Source organism: Sander vitreus, chromosome 4 (assembly GCF_031162955.1).
Source record: "Sander vitreus isolate 19-12246 chromosome 4, sanVit1, whole genome shotgun sequence".
Taxonomy (NCBI): domain Eukaryota; kingdom Metazoa; phylum Chordata; class Actinopteri; order Perciformes; family Percidae; genus Sander; species Sander vitreus.
Genome location: NC_135858.1, coordinates 23,025,508 through 23,047,752, shown reverse-complemented (window position 1 = coordinate 23,047,752; position 22,245 = coordinate 23,025,508). Strand labels below are relative to the sequence as shown.

Below are 22,245 nucleotides of genomic sequence, written 5' to 3'. Positions count from 1 at the left end.
TGTAATTTGGGTAAACCAACCCTTCAAAGTAATACTTAAATGAGACACCTTGGTGTGGTGGGTGATGACAGTTCAGGGTATTTGCTGCTGCCGGTCCGTCTCAGGCCGTGCAGTTTCACAGTGGACTCCCCTGTGGACTGAGTCTCTCCTTTCAGAGAACCACAGTCTACGTCGGCACCCACAGCCTTGGCTTTGGCTCTCTCCTTCTCCTTCTCTCGGTCTGTCATGTTCACCGGGCCTGTGCTCGTTCTGTTAGACATCTTACTGCTGCCGCTACTGGGCTCTTTAATCTTGGGGCCTGTGGAGGCCATGGGCACAGGTTTCAAACTCAACAGACTGGGGTCAATGGTACCGCTGACAGGCCGAGGTGCAGGGCGACCGATCACACTGAGCGTGCTCGATTTGGCCGGTCGAGGCAGGCTCCGGTACTGAATACTGTTTCGGGCGTTGGGCCCCAAGAAGCTCTGCTCACTGCTGGCATCAAAACTGTTCTTTCGACCCGATGGTGTACCTCCTCCCACAGGCTTAACAGGGATGCCAGAGGACTTGGGGGTTTTCCCCACAGTAGCAGAGCCACTGGAGATGGTGGTGCCCCCTGCTGTCATAACAGTGGCGGTACCGGTGGCCGTTGGTTGTTTCTTGTAGCCAAAGGAGGCTCCAGCTGTGGGTTTAACTAAACCTGACGGGGGCTTGCGGTGCTCTCCGTGATGATCCCTGCCAGCGTCTGAACGAGACCGTTGTAGACCAGCAGTTTTGAGGGAAATCCTAGATTTATCCAGTGGCTTCTCACTTTTAGGTGCTACATAAAGAAAGATATTGTATAGTTGAATAACACCATTATGGCAATTTAAATAACAATTACATGTCTTTAAATGAAAGCACCAAGAATGTTTGGTCTGCTCGGTTTGTCCTGTTGCCACCATGAACCTGACTCAAAAACAGAAGGATAGATGATAAATGGATGGACAGACTGAATGGGTTGATGGGCCAGTAGAACCAGTAATTTAGGGCTAACAAAAATGAAAACAAGCCCACTCAAATAACTGGAACCAAAATGGATAACCAGCACCATCATACATCATTTCTCTTTAACTAGACACCTTCACATAAAAGAAAATGTACATATCCTTCCAGCCACTACAGCGGAGATAAAATATTAGCAAGAAACATCTGTATTTACTGTGCTTAGAGAACATTTATGTGTCCAGGATGTCAAATGTGACCTACGAACTGATACTAAAAAGGGTCTTACTTTTTTTTTTTTTTTTTACAATATCATAAAGATATATCCAAGTGATATAATCAATCAAAATCTAATCTGTATGGATCATTAAAAGTGAAAGAACAGATCTGGCAAACATGTGGAGATTAAAAAAACTGCAGCCAACATACATACAATCAGGTCTAATGTTAATCGCTTGTGTTTGAAGCTTAATTTTAGCTTTAGCTGAGGAAATTAAAAAGAAAGGCCAAGAAATGTTGGTATTGGAACTCAATTTTAACCTATCATTTAATCATGGCATGTTTTGTCGGGGATTAAATAAATGCAGTTGCTGCCGATGGCAGACACAGTGTCTCTGCAGACATGTACAGTAACCGGCTTTTAGATAATTGCCGAAACATGGTTCTGGGCTTTAAGCTGCAGCTTTTTTCATTTTTTTTTTTTTTTTTCACAAATCAAAACCTTGCTTACGCTAAGGGGGACACTTCTGTATTCATCTTGACACTAAGCAGATATCTGCCTTGGCTGCTCTACAAACAAAAAAATTCAGTTTTTTACATTTGGATACAGCATAGAAAGAGATTATGGATGACATAGATTTAGAAGTTGGAAGAGATAAAGGAGAGGAATAGTAGAGAAGAGAAGAGGCTGATAAAAAGAGACATAGATGAAAAGTGAGAATATACTATTAGATCTCACCTGCAACTTTTAACGTGCTCTGAGAGGTATGGGTTATGGGGGAGGTCACGCCTATAGGAGGATTACGCCCCTTCTTGAAACTTCCTGGATGACCCAAGCTTTGAGGCTTCCTCAGTTCTCCTTTACACCCTGTATCGTCACTAAGGCTTGGAGGCTTCTTTCTCCACTTGCTTGGGGCCTCCGTCTTGAGACTCCCCGTGTCGTAGCTGCAACTATCAAGCTTGTGGACGGTTTTGCCATCCTCGCTGTACCAAGAAAGTCCACTTTCCACCAGGGAGCGCTTCTCTGCATCAGTGCGGAGCTGCAGAGAGAGGAGAAGGGAAGAGGCACAGTGTGGGTAACCATCAGACATGGTCTGTGTTATCTAAGGAATTGAATGTTCTCTGTAATCTTTGTTTCATCTCAGCTGCATTCCAGTGGGAAGGAGGGAGACATAGACTGATACGCCCCAAGCAGATTAAAAAAAACCTTAGAGGAAGACAAAGGAGGGGGAAAAAAGAAGAAGATGGATTTAACACTTTTAGAGAAAAATTAACACAAAGAATATTACAGAAAATGTAAGAATAGAGGACAGCTTGAGCCTTTATTTTTTGTAATGTAAGACAGCTCCACTGTAATAGAAAAACTATCATGTGGGGCGTTGAGGAGGTGGCACTGAGAACAAATTTGGGCATGCTGCTTCTTGGCACCCTATTAATGTAATATAGAGCGACAGATGGCTCATTGAGGAGCACTAATGTTCATTCCTCCCTCGTGAGCATTCTGTAAGTAAGCAAAAAGACAAAATGTTTATCTGTGTAAAAGGTAGAAACCACTACCACTTACCGAAGGTGAACTTGAAACAAGTTTGATCAAATTTAAAGAGTCCGTCCAGACATATTTTAACATTTTACATTATTTGAAGAAAAAAAAGTTTGTTTACCTTGTTGAAACTTCTTGAAATGACATCTACTTCTTCTCCGTTATTAAAAACATCTAAATATTTGTCACTAAAACGTACCCGTCTTAAAGTTTAAGGTGAGCACAGAGAAATGTTCCACCTTCAGATGAACCTCAAAACTGCCTCCTAGTGTGAAACTCTGCACATACATCATTCTGCTCAGTGCAGGTCAAACATCCAAGTGAAGTAACAATAAGCAGAAGAACACATTTTTGACTGAAAAGGGGCTTTAAAGGCTCCGTGTAACTACCAGAAGGAAACTTGTAATTTTCTGAAGAGAACAAAGAGAGAACAGAGATTCTTTTGCAGTTTTAAAGATCGAGATTCTCTTTAGTTTCAATTTAAAGTAGAGATGGCCCGATACCATTGTTTGCTTCCCGATACCGATTCCGATACCTGAACTTGCGTATCGGCCGATACCGAGTACCGATCCGATACCAGTGTGTCTATATTTTATTATGTTTTAACAACTGTATACTACTATCCCTGTATGGATGTGATATTATTTCTATTTTTGTTGTCGGTCTGGCTCAGGTTAAACTCTTTGTGAAACATGAATGCCACAGAACTTTCTGTTATTCTGCAGTTTGACAGTCAGTTATAATGGAAAAAGAACATAAATAAACTACTTTAACGTAGATTTTCTTTAGGGCTTTATTACGTGGTATCAAATCGGTGCATTAACTCCAGTACTTCCCGATACCGATACCAGCGTTTTAGGCAGTATTGGAGCCGATACCGATACTAGTATCGGTATCGGAACATCTCTAATTTAAAGACAGATGTGAGGTCTGTGGTGCCTTTTTGTGGCCTTGTCAAAACAAAGAACCTGCATTTAACACACACATACGAAGCAAATTGTGAAGTGAGTGAATTGTGAGTGAAGCATTGAAAAAATCAAGTAAAAAGGCCTGGGTGGGTCACAAAAAAAAAAAAGCAAGATAAAATGAAAGCCAAACATTGTCACAGATGGTTAGGTAGAGTATTTCAGCTCACCATAGCAGAAGAGTTGCGTCTGGATCCCAGGGGTGTGGTCGGGAGGGAGTTAAGGGAGGAGCTGACGTTGAACTCCTCTGAACTGAGGTTCTCCGAGCCATCGCCGTCACCGTCGCTGAGCCCGCTGCTGATGGAGCTGCTCTCATCCCAACTGAAACAAGACGGCATGACCACTTAGCAAAAATGCCGTTATCAAGTAAATGGCAACCATATGAATCAATGTACAATGTAGGTAAAGCAGGGAGTAGGGAGAAACGGCTGGCAGCAACAGCGATACGTCCATCTGTCTGCAGTAAGCTGTCTCCGGAGGTGGCCAAATGCTCAGACTAGCAGGTAATTCCAACATGGCTGCAGTTGCTTTGATTCAACTAATCCATCGGAGCATCCAGACCATATGGTGACCAAAGCTTCAACAGCGGAGCTTTCAGTTTTAATGAAATAAAGTATGAGTTAATTATCCCTTATTGTCGCTGCCATGTATTTGCTCCAAAACGTTTTAAAATTATTTTCTGGTATTCGTATATAGCTTTGATTACGGTGCCAGAGGTTGTAAACTTTTTCATTCATTTTGAAGAATCCAGAATCTGTGGCTCCATCTAATCCATGCATGTGTTTGGAACTTTCTTCAGCCAATATAATTTACCATTCACAAACTTTACAAAGGGGAATGAATGAAGCTTTTAGCAAACCACTAAAGCTTATTTTGGGAACTCATAGCTGCATAACTAGCAGTTGCAATAAAATGGTCAGTTTGGACATTTCATTTTCAGATTCTTTGATGAATGAACTGTCCAAACTGACCATTTCACTTAAAAATATATATATATATATATATATATATATATATACAAGTTTAGCCATAATTTAATAAATCCCAATGACAGCTAAGCTAGCCGTTTTTAAACAGGGACCAACACACTGCAATCTTTAACTGTTCTTCAAGGGAAACTTCACAGGATATGCTGATAAATCACACCGTATTAAAAAGGATGGTGGCTGACAGCTCAGGGTTTAAGAAAGCAGTCTGGTATGCTCTAAAGAAGCAGGATGAAGGGAAATCGGAGTGACATGCTTCTAACCCCTCCCTGACCTTTCCCTCCACCCCACGATGAAGTCCTGCGTCACCCTGAAACAGATGCTGCCAGACTGGCCTCTCGTGTGAGGAAGACAAGCACAGCCTCAAGAAACGGCTCACTGGCCATCAGGTCTCTAGATACATGATGATATTTGAATACATTCAAAATGCAGATCACTGTGTGGAGTTCAACAAGAGGTGTAGCCTCTCAGTCAACCAAGACATCACATGAGGATAAAACAATTCAGAGTCAGAGGGGAGTTTAAAATTGAAGAGGAAAACATTTTTTGATGAGCTTTAAAAGAGCAATAATGCCATGTTGAATTTAAAAATGATATCTCCAGAGAGCTAAATGCGAGTCCAACTCAGATTTGTATAACTACGTTCCCCATCATTACTACTGGCAACCACAGGTGGTAATCGAATTTATGTTGGCGCACAAAAATGTGGCTCAGTGGAAAAGGTAAATTATTAAGACCCTTTGAAGCTGAGTCACTGCCTGAGCTGAAATAGTTATTTTTGCTTTCCTCACTAAGCTGAAAATTATCTTTGTGGCTCTGCAGTCTGCAATTAGCAGAGGCATAGAACACGGAATTGCATAGAAAAACACAGCGAGACAAAAATGGCCCATACACGTTCAGAAATGGATTTAATCACATGGTTGTGGCGGAGTTGTAGTCACAGTTGTAAAACAAAGAAGAAGCTTACCCTGACACTTTGGTTTTAAGCATTCTGATGCACAAAAGCAACATTTGGGTGAAGTGATTTGTGGCCCTAGATACATGACCTCAGGGAAAGATCGAAGATTAATGTTTGATTTGAGAATTTTAAAATGTGTTCACATACCATCAGTAAGAAGAATAATTTTGATTTACATTAAGCCCAGATGTTTGCGGTATGTTTGAACAATACCACCTCTGTCAGGGGTGACAGAAAGGCCATGAATAACCCTACAAGGATGTCAGCCTAAGAAGAGGCAGGAGGGCCTGTGGGCTGTTGATATTACAAGCCAAAAGTGTCTGCTCTCAGGGGTGAGATCTAGACAGGGGGAGGGTGGGAGTACACCAGCAAAGTGCATACTTCATAGGGTGGCAATTCACTTTTTTTGTTTTCTGTGGCACAACTCCAGCGTCTCTCTGATTTGTGTGTCCGTGCTATTATTTGAGTTGGGTTGCTGTGAACATGTTTGGATTTAACAAGACCAAGGGATGATTGGTGCAGTGGAGAAGGGTGGGGACATTACAATCATTGTCCAGACCTGGATCTTACAGCATCTCACACACACACACACACACACACACACACACACACAGGGCAAGTTGCTTCCAAAATGTAATACATTACACTGCAAAGACACTGTAGATGAACACAAAAACAAGCACACATGACATTCTATGGAGATTTAGAGCTTGAACTGCTAGGCTCTGTCTACCATATTGTAGCTATAAAACCAGTAGAAATAGCACACAGTAACTTAAGAAGAATGCATCTTGCAGTTTACTTCTGGCACTGTCTTTTTTTCTGCATAAGGGACAGCAAATACAAAGCTCCTGGGGTGCATGCCTATGGCTGAGTAAGTGGTGAAGACAGCCGCTGCAGATAGCTGTGGTAACGTTAGCAGCACGGCCGTGTCCTCCAAGAATAAAATGTTTCCACAGATGTTAGAATTCCTCGTGCCAAATCATTGTCAACATTCGTTCCTGCACTTTTCAGTGTTTTCATTTCATTATGCAAGTAGGCTACAAAAAAAAAAAATGTAGTGAAAGCAGCCGATTCATCCTCTAGGCTAACGTTACTCAAGAGTATCGACACATGGTAAAATAACTTACTGTAACGTTAACTTTACCGTTAGTCAAACGCCAGCTCATACTTTAAAGCCAACTAATAAATCGAAAGTTATTAGCTCACAGTCAGATAAACAACCATTGACGATAGATATATTAGAGTGCAAATAAACAAAATCCACAACTTAAAAATGTCGGGAAAGTTGTTCAATGTGTCTAAAGGGAACCCCGTAATGAATGAAATATCAGCTATAACGTTAACGTTACCTTGGCGTAAAAAGTAAAGTCCTTTTAGCTCTTGACATCGACTGCAGAGGAGGCACTTTCCCGATCAAAACACGACCGCTCATTTGTGACTGATTCGAACACAACTTCCTTGAATTATCCGTGTGCTGCTAATAATAAGATTCAAATTCATATCCTCCGTCAGCAAAGACCCCGTTTTCTCCCATTCAGCGAGCAGAAAGAAGCAGTCCGCGGACAGGACAGGCAACACCCCCCTTTCCCAAAAAAAAAGAAGGAAAAGAGCAGCAGGGATGACGAGACCAGAGACCCTGATGTTCCTCTGAGAGATGATGGCCAACGGCTGTCGGACTGAGCGGTAACCATGGTAACCACCATTACTCTTGTGTAAAACGTTACTGATGATGATGATCGGATTACTCCTAAATAAGTAAGTAGCCCGATGTTACGTTTGCTTACTGATGGATGGACTTATTTGTGTATGGACTATTATTTTAGCAAATATCTCACCCAAAACGTTATGTGTGCCGTTTTTCTTCTTTTTCCAAATTAGCCAGAGGAGAACGGCATAAAAGTTAGCAATTGTCTAATCCAATTGCCAGATACCAACCATAGACTGTATAAAACTATTATATCAACCAAGAGCCTACATTTTTCCAGTAATTTACCATTCCACTTCCATAAAGTTGGGGGACTCACAAGAGATCGTTATGAGGAGAGATATAGCTAAAGGGGCATTTCACCAATTTTGCACATGAAGTTTAGTTTACTCCTCATAGCCTACTGTAAAGGACCGTCCACACCAAGAACGATAACTATAATGATAACTAAATCGTTCCAACTCCAGTGGATGGCGGAGTCCGCACCACAACGACAGTGGCGATACATTAGGGATCGCTGTGAAGAAAAAAAAAATAAAAGGTCTATTCTCTATATTTTGTGGCTCTAGGGGGAGCTTTACAGTTTGACAAGATAACCCCAAATACGTCATCAGGGTTAACTGGCATGGTCGTCAGACTCAAACTTTTAAAGAGAGAGCCTGCATTACAAACTGAAGGTGTGGGGTACTAATGAGGATGCTGTTTCGGAGTTTGAACCATTGAGCTCACTAAAAGTCAGGTCATCTCTTCCTCTGCTGCTTCAAATTTTGAGCATAATTCTCCTCATAACAATCTCTTGTGAGTCCCCCAACTTTATGGAAGTGGAATCGTAAGTTGCTGGAAAACTTGTTTAAGCAAGATGATGCATATTACATATAGCAAGCTAGTGAACTGTATTACAGCACAGTAGCTATAATGTATGGTGTAGTATTAATGTAGGCAATGAACGTAGCTATGTTCTTAGATGCAGTGTGCTACCTGTCACTGGGCCTACTACAAGTAGGAGGTTGTTGTGAGGGTGGTGTTAATGAGATGGGCTCCTATATATCACTATACTAGATCAAATAACTTAACAATATTATAAAGTAGGCTACCATAATTTGCAAGGCAGTATTCCAAAGGGATGTTGCTTATTGTCTGTTGTAGGAAACTCTTCCAGTTAAGCCATAGGAATTGGGCAGATAATAAAGGGCTCATCTTGTGATGAGTGTTGAATGGTGCTTATGGTTTGTAGGATATTCACCGACTCCTGTGTAAAAGGTCCATCTCATACTCGACAAATGCTGTGAAACATAGCTTAGTAATTTAAATTAGTCTAAGTGCTTTCTCAAGTGAGTCTTTAGAGTGATTATCAGGGTTTTAAACAGACCTTTAACAGGACAACAAATGTAAAAGCGCAATAAAAGCACACACAAACCTTTCTGGAATCAGAATGTAATTTACATTAAAGAGATCACCACGATGATTGTCCTCAAATAAAAATAAAAATAGCTGGAAAAACTCCGTCCAAGGTAAGGCCTGAATCACTGCAAGCACAAACCGCAAAGCCACAGATGACATGAGGACCTCCAGTGAGGCATGAGTAGCCTTGGAAAACCTCCCCCCTCTCATTAGCAGTGGAACAGTCTCCCAGGGATGATCTCACCAGATCTCAGTTCTGTAAACTAACCAGGAGGTCTGTGGACCAAGGAGGTCCCACACCCTGTCCACGTCTTAGGCCTCAGTCGGTGCAGTCTACCGTTAAGTCAAGCTAGACTTATTTTGGTTCAAAATGTAGACTAGTGGCAAAAGATTGTACATGACCAAGCGACATGAATCTGTGCTTATTTCATCCTTCAAGGGATCCATTACAATGTAAACAACTTTATTTATAAAACACCTTTAAAAAACAGAGTTTAGAGCTTAGTTTTTGCTTTGACAGACAAATCAAAAGCCGGTTTCTCATAAGACAATATAACAACTCCTGAACTATTTGGAGGCGAGAGAGTGACTTTTGGTTGATGCCAGAAAGGAGGGACATTACCACTGTCAAAATAATTATTAGTTAATAATAGTTAATAAATAATAGTTAAAATATCAAACATGAGAACGTATTGACCTGCATGATGTATTACAAGTGTGAGGCTCTTTCTGTGTTTCCACATCGGGCCACATTTTGTAATATAAATACAGAGTCAAATGGAATTTAACTGTGGTTAAACACTTTAGTGAAATTAAACAACTGTTTTGCTGTCACAGTGTATACACGACATACAGGCATTCCTCAAAATCCCTTTCACAGAATGAGATGCTAGTTTGATAAAAAGATTGTTGTGTCTGCCTCCATCTTTTGTCACTCTGTTCATCATCTGAAAAAGAGCCATGCGTCTTTGCCTGTTGCCCTTTTTGTTTTGCGCACAAAAACCATAAAACATTTGTTTGACTACCTATTGGTTACTTCAAAACTTTATTTTCTAATAGCAAAACAAAAACTGGGCATGCTTATATCTTTGCCCAGAATGATGAATGATACAAATCGCTTACAGTGGGGGGGGGAAGAGAACTGTGTTGCTCTCGTCTCCTGTGTATCTCAGCCAGGCCACAGAGCTGCTAAACAAGCGGTCATCTGAAAAGCCTTGAAGTCATGTTTGTACTGCACACAAACAGCTGTCCTACACCGATAACCAAATGGCTTGCGTCAGAAACATCCTTTGCACGTTTGCTTGTTGCCTGTTGGGTTATTTACAAACTGTTAAAATAGAGATTCAACCCATCTGTGGGTGGTCAAAGCACCATGAGAACCTTATAGGTTACCGGGCAAGAAACCCTTTTCATGATCTGACCTTTACTGTAGTGGCTATTGATCTATCGGTGATGTCTGCTTCTGATGCAGGAAACTGTGCTGCAATATGTGAATCTAAAAATGCATTTAAAAGTATTGGAGGGTATAAAGGACAGATACATAAAATCTCAAGATCTCTAAGGGTCCTTCTTGATAGATTTTTTTTTTTTTTTTTAAATGTCATGTCATCATAACAAGCAAGGAGCCAAAGTGAAGAAAAATAAACTGTCAAATTATGATGCATAGCTGAAAGTATGACATCCATTTGCATTGTTGTAAATCTCATTAATAAACATGGGTATTAATATGAAACTATACAACAGTCTCTACTCTACTAGGAAGGCATTCTACAAGGTTTCGGAACCTGGCTGTGGTGATTTGCTCCCATTAATCCACAAGAGCATTAGTGAGATTGGGCGCTGACGTTGGGTGATAAGACCCGGCTCTTTCAAACCTTGTTGTTCCAGTTCATCTCAAAGGTGTTGGATGAGATTGAGGTCAGGAATCTGTGCACGCCAGTAACGTCTTCTTCACCGAAACGTGGAAAACCATTTCGCCATGGACCTCACTTTCTGCACAGGAGTCATATTGATAAAGGAAAGGACCTTCCCCAAACTGTCACCACACACAATATTGTCTAAAATGTATTATTAAGATTTCCCCTAATTGGACCTAAGGGGCTATGTGGAAAGGGGAGACATATAATGCATCTTCCAGCCTCAATAGTTATTTTTAGATGGGACTAGTCCATAATCAATAAGAAAACATACACTGTGAGCAGGTAAAACTATACCTAAATACAAAACTTTAATTAATCTTACAGAAGATAAATTATACCGTTAACCTGGATGAATTTGAACTGAGTTGCTGTCACACAGCCAGTTTCCATGTGGTGTCATGACATTAAACTTCCAGCAGGAGGCACAATGAGTCAAAGCTGTGCCTCCTATGCCTACAGTTTAGTGTACATGCTCTGTAACTGTGTAATAAAGAAGGCACCGCTAGGCATTCAGAAAAATAAATACAAGTGAAGCCTTTGATGCAGAGAAAGAACAGACATTTCTCTACTACAGCGGATTTGATTTAATGGTACAATGTGGGGAATTATTTCAGAGACTGTATCATAGAAACACACTGTGTTCAGTGATTTAGGTCTGTTTAAGTACCATTCATTCAAAAAGGAATACAGATGAGCCAGCCGAGCTTTGCTTCTGCACATCTCTGATCTTTCCGGTGCCTAATTTTGATCTGTATTGAGCTTGACCATAGCTAGGCAAATAGGCTTGGGCTTCATCACAGAGCAGTGGTATATCAGTGTAGTAAATGGTTCTGAGATGCATCAGTGACTGCGTCTGGGAGTTCAGCCGGCCGCCCCATCTCTGCAAGGCCCCAGAAAATGGACTTGTCTGATTATTGGACTGGAAAATTAATGTACAGTCTCCATCAGCCTCAGACAGGAAACTTCTCCCCCCCCCCCCCACAGACGTAGCCACAATACAGCTGATGCACACTTCATCCTGAGACTCACAGTCTCATGCGCTGCCACATTTACAGCCTGATAGTCTGGAATACTCTGCTGTTCAGGTATTATGATGTTGTATTGTCCTTGTGCTTTGTTTTGTTTTGATCGTAGCCACACTAAAAATATCAATATGATTGATATGACACTTAAACACTGAACTTGAACTGACTCTGCTTGCTGTCAGAGTAATGCAGATTTGTTGTTATTATGAACTTGATGACATCATTAGCATACTTAAAGCAGATAATCTGACATTTTTGTACCAACCGATATAAATAATGGATTAAAAGCTACCATGTGATTCACTTTTAAAAAATATATAATACTGTGAGCCAAAACAGTATCGCATTTCCCACCTGGGGCTGAGTATTATGCACTGGGGGGTATAAAAACTGAATACCCAGACTTCAGCCGACCACACACAGACATGATACAGGGATGATTCATACTCCCTGGGGAGCTGCTGTAATGGTCCATTATTCACGTGGCTCAGGATGCTGGTGGAGGTGGGTTTGGTGTTTAGGTAAGTTTTTCACTGACCCTTCCACATTGACCTCAGATGTGTGTGAGCTGCACAGGCTCCCTGTGTGTGCTCTGTATGTCTGGGTAACAGTAACACATAGACATAGCAGGGTCTAATGGAATGGGTGCTTTTCATTATGGCTCTTCCTTCAGCCATTTTGAATTATGAAAATTACAAAAGCATTTTAAAGTGATTAGTGTATAACTATGTGAGAGTGTGTGTGTGTGTGTGTGTGTGTGTGTGTGTGTGTGTGTGTGGGCGCGCGCGTGTGATTCAGAGGCAAGAAAACAACATAGCTAATGAAGGACTGACCCCAAGTGGTGGCCTCACTAAATTGTAATCCCAGCAGAAACTGCAGAGAACCAGAGCAAAGAGGCCAAACCCCAATTTTTGTGCAGATGAGTTCTAGTGGGGCAGAAAACACGTGAAGCTTTAATAGGTAGGGAAGCACTCTGTGACTATAGAAAGGTCCAACCCGGGCAGGAAAGGGAAAATGAATGCAGACTGCCAGAGGCACAGATCCAGGATCAGATGACTGCAGAAAACCCTTACAGACTGTGTTTTTCGATACTTAGTTTCCATGAATGAGGCTGTAAGGTATTCCAATATTTAGTAAACTACAAACACTCACTTTCATACTGTACATGCCAAGCTTTGAACAGATCTGCTTACTGGACAAAGCTTTATTATGGTTACCATGGAAATGACATTGCCAGAGGAGCAAACTAAGCCAAGGGCTTAGCTACAATACAGAGTAAGGTAGACAAAGATAGCAATGGAATGCATTCAGTGCCTGTGAGGGATAAAAATATGTAATGTTTGTCTGTAAGATGCAATTGTATGCTTTCGCAATCAAAGGAATTCAAAATGTTTGTTCTTTCTGGGTCAATCAAACAGTATTCCATATCAGATTTCTGAAAACATTGCTTGAATGAAACAAGTTCCTACAACCAGTGCTACTGTAAATCCTGGCAATACTAGTAAGGAAACACAAACAATAGCTTTTTAGGCAGACCGCTCTCCCCCACAATGCCAATTACAAGACAATCTAATTAAGTGGTTCGCATGCTGTCTTCACACCAGTCTGTCTATTTGTGTCACTCTGTCTCTCATTTTATCTGTCCGTGTTACTCTCTCTCTCTCCATCTCACACACAAACAGGCAGTCGAGGCACAAACACACACATCCTCCACACATGCATCCGTCCAGCAGCTATCTCACTGACACACAAGGCAGACCATCAGCGGGTCAGTGGAAGACTGTTGCCATGGCAGCACATCCCGAGCCATGTTGCTGCATGATCAGAGGTGTGATGCTGCTGAACCCGCCTCCTTTCTCTGCTCTGCATTGCTGTCTGCAAACTGCTGTACAGAAACACAAAATGGTACAGTCCAGTTCCCTAGATGTCCACATCTTGCGCCCAAACTGTACCCCTCGGTCACCTTGTAGAGTACAGGACAAGCTAGTTTGTTTCACCTGCACCATGTCTTTTCCCACAATACTGTATGTAATCTATATGCATCAGCTATGATGAAACTGGGGCTTGTTCTGTGTCGTGTGTGAGGCAATGAACAGCACATGGGGCCGTCATGAAATCTAATACATTTACCAGATGAATACTGTTGCACATCTAACCTGATAAAATAAAAACACATATCATTCATCAGTACCGTAAAAGAGATTTGTGTCTCTTTATACTCCATATCATATCTATACTATATTCTTTATTACAATTATATAATTATACGTTTTATATTCATATTTCGTGAGCTGTGATATAAAACTGTTGTGTATACATTTTTCAAAGAAATCATACGAACCGTTGTACAATAGGTGTAACAGCAGCAGTATGTCCTAGCTTGGCTTATGATAAGCACTTTAGCTATGACAAGAGGAATGAAGTCAACCAGTTTTATACATCTAGCGATTTGGAAGTGACTTTAAAAATGTAATACTACCCAAACGTAAACAAATCTATTTTAATAACATAATAATAACATTCTAGTGTTTTTCAGGTTTTAAGAGGGTGATGAAAGAAAACTTGTTTTAAAAAAACTGGCCCAAAAGTTCAGCTTCCTATGTGGAATTGGAGTCATCAATAGGTCTTTATTGAAGCTGAGTGCCTTTCACTGCTTCTCTCCCCAGTCAGCCAAAGCATTTGGAGCCAAACCAAATGCTGTAAGATATTTGCCTTTTTTTCCAGATGAGATCTTCCAATTTAAGATTTTCAAACTGTTAATCTGCCAAGATAAAACGTAAATCTGTCAGATACAATAATCATGTTCAGGCAGATGGGCCTCCTGTGAAATTCTCCTGTTCTGCTACAAACATTAGGCTTGCATTCATCCCATCAACTAACTGACATTATGGGAAAAACAAGTAATTTTTCCGGTGAACATCTGTATTAGACATGAAAAGCTAACCTGTGCTTACATACACTACAGCTGAGTGCCTGTAAAACATCAACCATAATTGACTGAACACCACTAAAATGACATTGATGCTGAAAAGTAGTCATAATTCATACAGCAGTTATGGAAAAAACCAACCATACTCCAGTAATATAATGTGATTACTGCTCTACTCATAAACCAGCGTTTTAAATATGGCTTGCAAAAGGATGACATCATATGAGTGATGGTGAACCTTTGCCAATACGGTGTGAAGAATGTAACCACAGGAAGCAGTTATGATTCTTGACGTGGTCAGGGCTAAATAAGAAGCCATCTCAGCACTCATGTGACAGGAAACACAGTCACTCAGTGAAGCAGTGGAACTCAGTCTCATACAATTTAGTGAAATCAGCGAAAACTTGAAAAAAAAATATTAAATGTAAGCCAACATTTCAAGGAGACGCAGTGTCTACTGAGGGCAAGATGGGAAATGATGTATGATTCAAATATTACACTGAATATAATGGCAATTATAGTTTTAACTAAAAGTAATCTGTTCTCTATATTTCCACATCTGAGGTGAGAACAGTTTGAAGATGTGTACTGAATGACTACTGCATGCAATGCAATTTAATACAAAACCGCGACTCCACCTCCTGATTACTGCTGTACAGGCTCCAAAGGAGCAACAATGTGTTGACCGTATCTGGGATTTTTTGGGCTTCATTTTTGTACTATACAGTGGGAGGAAGTGGGGATGCCCCATCCATCTTTATATACAGTCTATGGTTTGTTTGCAATATGGTATGTACAGTAATACTTGCAATGATAGCAACTGGTTAAAGATGAATGGTCCCAGTTTCCCAGGAACAAACAGGAAGGCTACATTAATTATGGATAAAACAGGCTTCTTAAATACTTTTTTCCTTTAACTGGGACAAACCAGATCATCATTAAGCTGTGTGTTGCTGTGTATTCCTCTTGGATGGAAAGATGGAGCTCTTGAGGAGATTGGGGGATGTATGTGGCATCAGATTATTGATGTGGCAGATCCACAGTAGCAGTGATTACCGTCAGTGTGTACACGTTTAGCCTTTAGGTAGCCAATGCTGTCTGGTGTGGGTCAATCAATATCCATTAGACATTGAGCATCATGCTGTAGCTCCATCCATTGATAAACAACATGCATTGTGTCTTATTATTTCCCCAGTAGATATTTGTCTTTTTTGCAGATTGTTTTAAGCGTTACACTCACAGGTCTTATACATTATACAAGCATTATGTATCGAGAACTACAACAGTATTATTGATTGGCAAGAGGTCTCACTCTACCATTCAGATATAGTTAATTATATTTAGGGCTAATTTAAAACCAATGAAATGTATGAGCATGTAAAACTGGGGCTCCAGTGAAAGGGAGTGAAAGGAAAAACAGATATTGCACCTCCATACAGGCGATTACCAGCGGGTTTCCATGGTTACGAAGGAGGAGACTGATCTATTTTCAAGAGCTGGTAGCTGATGGTTCTCAATGAGCTGAACTGTGAGTGTGTGACAGGGAGTGTACAGTGGAAATGCAAATGTAACAGAATATGCAAGAGGATAGTGTAAGAGGAAAATTAGAGCATGTGCCTACTTCAAAAACTGGATTAGCTAGTTATCTACACCAAAGGTTGTTGGTACATTTCTTTATGAGGCAGGATTAATTCTTGATATAGAGAAAATCATTCCAGTATTTCTGCAGGAGAATTAAAGAGTGCTTTCTACAGAAAAGTAATGCAAACGAAGACCAAAAAGGCACAAATTAAAGGAGTTCCCACAGTGTTGTATCTTCCAAATTTAAGCATGCAACCTACTCAAGGTCAGAGAGAAAAAATAGCACTCAGCCACAATAGCCTATAATTACTCTGGGGACATTTCCATGTATGTATCCAAACATACCAATAATCCTTCACTTTACTTGGAGTAAATTGTAATACTCATTAGTCTCACATTGCCAGACTAAGATTAAGGTCTGGCTACACCACACATACATTCTGGGATAGGAGATAAAAACTGGGTTGTTTGCATTTCTTTAAACCAATCACAATCATCTCGGGCGGCGCTAAGCTTCAGACGCAGCGACGGTGGCTCTGCAAAACGGTCTTGCGAAGGAACTTGTTTTGGTGGAACATTTGCACCCCACAAAAACAAAACACCTCATTAAATATTACATGAAGTTAACTGTTCACACAATACAGTAACATGAGCAATTTGAATTAGCTGGATAGGTGGTTAAACATAATTTGCCATTGTGTATTTTGTCCATAGCAAATCCCCGCCAATCAGTCCCAAAACATCCCAGTTAGATAGTAAATGCCGTAAACATATTCTTTGTAAATCTTTACAATCATTCCCCAAAAGAACCAAGCAGGCCTGCCTTGTTGCACTATCCAAATTGTCTTTAAACCTTGCCATTTTCAGTGTGTAGCTTGCTAGCTTGACGTTTGTTGTTGTTTTCCCGAAGTGAACAGAGTTTGAGAACGGCAACAGAGAGCAGAAGGTGAGGGACATCCAGATGAAATACTCATATACCAGGGGTCTTCAATGTTTTTTAAGCCAAGGACCCCTTAACTGAGAGTGAGATGGGACAGGGACCCCCTACTACATTAATATTTGCACATTAAACTAGGCTTACAATAACTTGTGGGCGGCCTGAAGCCTTTACACATACCTTTTTAGTGCATTGAATACTAAGCTATTAAAATATTTGTTGGCATGATTTTATCAATTATGTTATGTTTAAAAATACATGTGGCACAGTGAATCTTTGGGATTAACTGTATCTGTGGATGGCTACCTTTGTGACTACCTTACCTATAGGCCAGTAAGCCTATCAATGCTTTTTTTCACAAAAAGGCCAATTTATATTTGCTAATAATATGTTGGATTCATGTTAAGACATTTTCATTTTTGAAAATACATTCAAAAAATTAACAATAATTTGGTGGCCCCCTGCAGTAACTCTGAGGACCCCCTAGGGGCCCCGGACCTGCTGTTGAATATCTCTGTCATAGACTGTAAAAAATAATGGACGGAGCTTCTGGGTCTGAAAAGTGAAGCCAATGCAGAAGTGCCTTTCACCTGCATTCCATCTCACTTCCAGCACTGGTTAGAAAATTTTTCCAAAAATCATCAAGTCCAGTTAAAAAAAAGAAAAAGAAAAAAAAGACCACATTGCCAAATTCGAGGCTTTAAAACGGCAGACCACAAACCAATAGGTGATGTACTGCTGCTACATATACTACTACTACTGTAGGGGCCTGCTGTACCCACCAGGATGACTTTGAAAGCATGACATTGGTGGCCTAACACTACGCATGATGAGGCATGAGGCATTTTTACATAAAAATGATTAGCATCTTTGCTGCCTGTAGTAAGCAGAGGCGACGAGTCCTCACGCTTACCTCTCACATAAATCTGAACCACCACAGTAGAGCTGATGCAGCGAGGGACAAAATACAGGGCCGATTTAAATGGATTTCGAGTGCACGGATGTTACTGTGAGGAATCGACCCATATGACATAATCCCTGTTTAATCCTAACTTCATCAGGGTTCTGCTGTCTGATCTCTTTCACCTCCCTCCTACCAAAATGGTAAGCCTTTACACATGGAGATAGTTTGTTCAACACAATGCTTCTTTCTTATCATTCGTGGAAGCAATCTTATCATGCCGTTCTGATTCACCTCATCTCCAAATTTGAAAGAACTTCAATTGACCCATTTCACACTTTTTCTTCATTGCTCTAATTTTTACTCATCTAAATGTGTCTCATCCCTTTTCTTGTCCTTACTGCACTCTGTAGTAAGAACGTGACCTGGCTAGCAGGGACTAGTGAGCGCTCCAGGGCCTGAGCTTAAATCCCAACTGCATGTGCAACAGCGATGAAGCTGCTAAACCACACTAGAGAACTGTCCTGGATTCTTTCTCTCCCTCCCTCTCCCTGACTCTCTCTGTCAGCTGTCAACTTGGAAGAGGAAATTAGATAAAGACACACAAAAGATGTGAGGGGGGGGGGGAAGCAAGGGGGAAGGTGAAGGAGGCAAAGAAGAAGACGAGAAACGAATAGAAAGTACAGCCTGATCTAAACTATTTGTTGCTTCTGTACGTGTTGACATAATCTTCACAAGATTCAGAAGCTGTACAGTTGATAGCAGAGCATTTATTGTGTATCTGAGAGGACACCTGATGACTTTTCAAGTCCTCGCCTGTGAAAAACCTCTGAAGGCCTTCTCTCAACATCAGCAAAAACAACCTCTGACAATGTCATGGGCACTTTGAAAAAAATCCTTAAAGAGCAAGAAAAAAAAAAAACGGTATCAGCAAGGACTGCTGATGTAAGCTCTTTGCAAAACATCAGATACCAACACAAAACAGAAAGCCATGATGTCGGCATGAAATGTTTCCTTGTTGAATGTTAGAATGCACATATTCTATGCATCCTAATTAAATACTGAATTACAGCACAAACAAGGACCAGCAATCACAGCAGGACGCCAATCAGTGTCATCTGTGAGTAAAACGCAAAGTGGCAACAACTTCTAACTGCCCTTTTTAAAAGTCACAAGGTGGAGGCCTGAAGCACAAAGAAGCATGCAGCCGTCCGCAGTTAGCGATTGGTTCATGTTGTCATGGTAACAACGGGTTCAAACCCATGCTTATCTTCAGATACGCTTACCCATTAGCCAGGTTGTCGTCGTCGTCGTCGTCATGCGGCAGGCTCTTTCCTAGGAGGTCGCTGTCACTCAGGTAACCAGACTTGAGGTCGGCATCATCCAACCCTTCGATGAGCTCGATGCGAGACGTGCTGCTGAGGCGGCTGGAGCAGCGAGCTGGCATCGTATGGGCTGTATACTGGGAGCCAGTCTTACTCCCCTGGTATCCTCCGCCTGTGGAGGACGGGGCGTCGCCTGCTTGAAGGCGAGGGCTGGACTGGCCGTGGCGCCAGGAGAGAGGTGATGAGCGGTTGGACAGGCTGGATATGCTGCGAGCATTGGTCTCATCGCTGTCGTAGCCCACATTACTGCTGTCCATACAGCTAGAGAGACACATGGGGGAAGGTCAGTGTGCATTATGTTTATGTACTTGAGGCATTTAGCTGACATTATTGTCCAGGATGGCAGATCTAATCAGCATATCAACAACAGCGCAAAGATTGAGACCAGAACACCCAGCGAAACATTTTTCTCTCTCTGTCAGAAGTCCTTCAAAAGAAACCCACAGTGGCATTGAGACGCTGTTGACCCAGATATAGCAGTTGTTTCGTATCGTCTTCAGGGACCAAAGATATCGAAAAGAAATGCGGCCTCTCAGAACCCAAAGACAAAGAGAAGGATGTGTTAACATCAGTATGTAGCAAAGAGTATCGGTTGTGTCTCTTCGAGCAATACATTCACAAACACCAAGGACTTTGCTTTGCATGACACGCCCAAAACTACAGCAGACCTCTTTCCATTATTCTGAATAGAGTATGTGAAAGTTTTCCTATTCACCCGTGTAAGTGGGTCAGAGTTAGAAACGTCCTCCAAATGGCTGTGAGCATCTTCTGTGTCTGCCGATTATATAACTTTATGTACCAGCTCACCCCAATAAATATTGCAATGGCTACAACCATGGAAGTATTTTTATCCATAGTTGATGGATAATTCATCTATATGGAGGTTAACTGGTGCCACTCCAGTACTGAATCTGAGTGAGAATGTGTTACTTTTGCCAATGAGTGCTGTAATATCTTGTTTAAATCCACATCTGAATAATTGAAGATAACTACTACTGATGCGGTTAAGAATTACACGATGTCTTCTCAAGCATCCATTGACAAGGTCAAGCATACATTCAAGATTTCACAGACAAGATAATGGGGGGAGTTAAATGAGGGATGACAAGCACATAGTGTTACTGATAACATATACATTAATTTAGGTATGTTACATATCCAACTTATTTAATGCATTATTTGGGTTGATTTGGCTTGAAACAGTTCAATCAAATAAATGGCTTTATATTATAATGCTTGACCATACTTCTCCAGAAAACAATCAAAACATGCATCTTGTTTCATAGAGACTGTGTACTGTAGGCAGCTGGATTTCTGAGGCTGATACTGATATTTTAGAGTTAAAACATCTGGTAATTATTAGTATTTTTAACCATGTTAAAAAAAATTTGGTTTTATTTGGTTATAGTGAGCAAGATATGGACTTAGCAGGTTATTTTAGTTAACTAGCAGTTAAATGATGGCAAAACAAACCCATTAAAACAGATTGGCAGATGCACAACTACCACCATTTCAATAGCGTATAAAGTTGTTGTTATGGTTAATGTGTTAGCAACAAACTGCGTGATTACACATTAAGCAGACAGAGAGCAAGAGAGAGAAGTCATGTTTCTGGCCACCTAATGAATTAAAGTTACCGTATTTTCCGGACTATAAGTCGCACTTTTTTTCATACTTTGGCTGGTCCTGCGACTTATAGTCAGGTGCGACTTATATATCAAAATATATATAATTTAACATGTTTTAAATGTTATTTCATGCTGAAAACATTACCGTCTACAGCCGCTCTAGGCGCTCTAGGCTTGTGACAACTATATGTTGCTCCTAAAGACAACTGAGAAAGAAAAGAAACAGGTAGTAAAATACGCAGCCGAAAACGGTAATCGAGCAGCAGAACGAAAGTTTGGAGTGAGAGAGAAACTTGTGAGGGACTGGCGAAAAGGTTAGTCTTACTGCAATGAAGAAAACAAAGAAAGCTAGTCGCGTGCTGAAATCCAGATGGCCAGACCTGGAGGAACGAGTCCACAGATGGGTGCTTGAACAACGTGCTGCTGGGAGAGGCTCGTCAACAGTGCAGTTACGTTACGTTAACATAGCGGACACCTACCGTATTCAGCCCCTTGTTCTGTGTGCTGTTGTGTAGTTTAATAACTTGCCTTTCCAGATTAAATGTCTGTTCTTGGTCTTGGATTTTGTGAAATACATTTCTAAATAAATGCGACTTATAGTCCAGTGCGACTTATATATGTTTTTTTCCTCTTCATGACGCATTTTTTGACTGATGCGACTTATACTCCGGAGCGAGTTATAGTCCAGAAAATACGGTAAATATTTTACTGGCACTGTTTTAGGGTAGCATTTTGGTATCTAGGCCTTTAGCTTTCTTTACTAGCTAATCAGTAACTTTCTTTTGCAGAAAACAGGTGCATATAGGGGTTCATGAGAACAGCTCAAGAGTCCTCCACAAAATCTAAATAGTAAGCTAAAAAGCGATTAAAAAGTTTCATAGAGCTGCAGAATTGAGTTATCATTTTCTATGTTAATTCAAATTACAAATAATGCAGGTTTAAAGACATAAGCAGAATTGTGTTCCCGCTTGTATTCATGCTACACAGGATATTACATTTCAACTTTAATGTCCAAATGAAAATTTAAAGACCTGTCCTCCACCAGTGCTTTAGGTTGTTGTGGCTGTTGCAGCAAATTACTGCCTGGGCCTTTTGCCTATGGGAGTCAAACAGAGAAATTCCTAGAATGAAGTCATGACCATGAAGCAGAGATGGGCTATTTAAGAAGGATGGAAGCCAGATGTGCACCAGGTGGCAATT

At 40.9% G+C, this 22,245-nt stretch overlaps 1 protein-coding gene across 1 annotated transcript in view; it reads right to left on the bottom strand.

Annotated features, from left to right (window-relative positions):
- nav1b (neuron navigator 1b) overlaps positions 1–22,245 on the bottom strand; it is a 58,205-nt gene that overhangs the window by 22,085 nt on the left and 13,875 nt on the right. Inside the window, exons 5-8 of the mRNA XM_078249069.1 lie at positions 19,319–19,678; positions 3,858–4,008; positions 1,922–2,222; positions 49–799 (exon numbers count right to left, since the gene is read on the bottom strand). Coding sequence (XP_078105195.1) covers positions 49–799; positions 1,922–2,222; positions 3,858–4,008; positions 19,319–19,678 — 1,563 coding nt within the window. The remainder of the gene's footprint in view (positions 1–48; positions 800–1,921; positions 2,223–3,857; positions 4,009–19,318; positions 19,679–22,245) is intronic.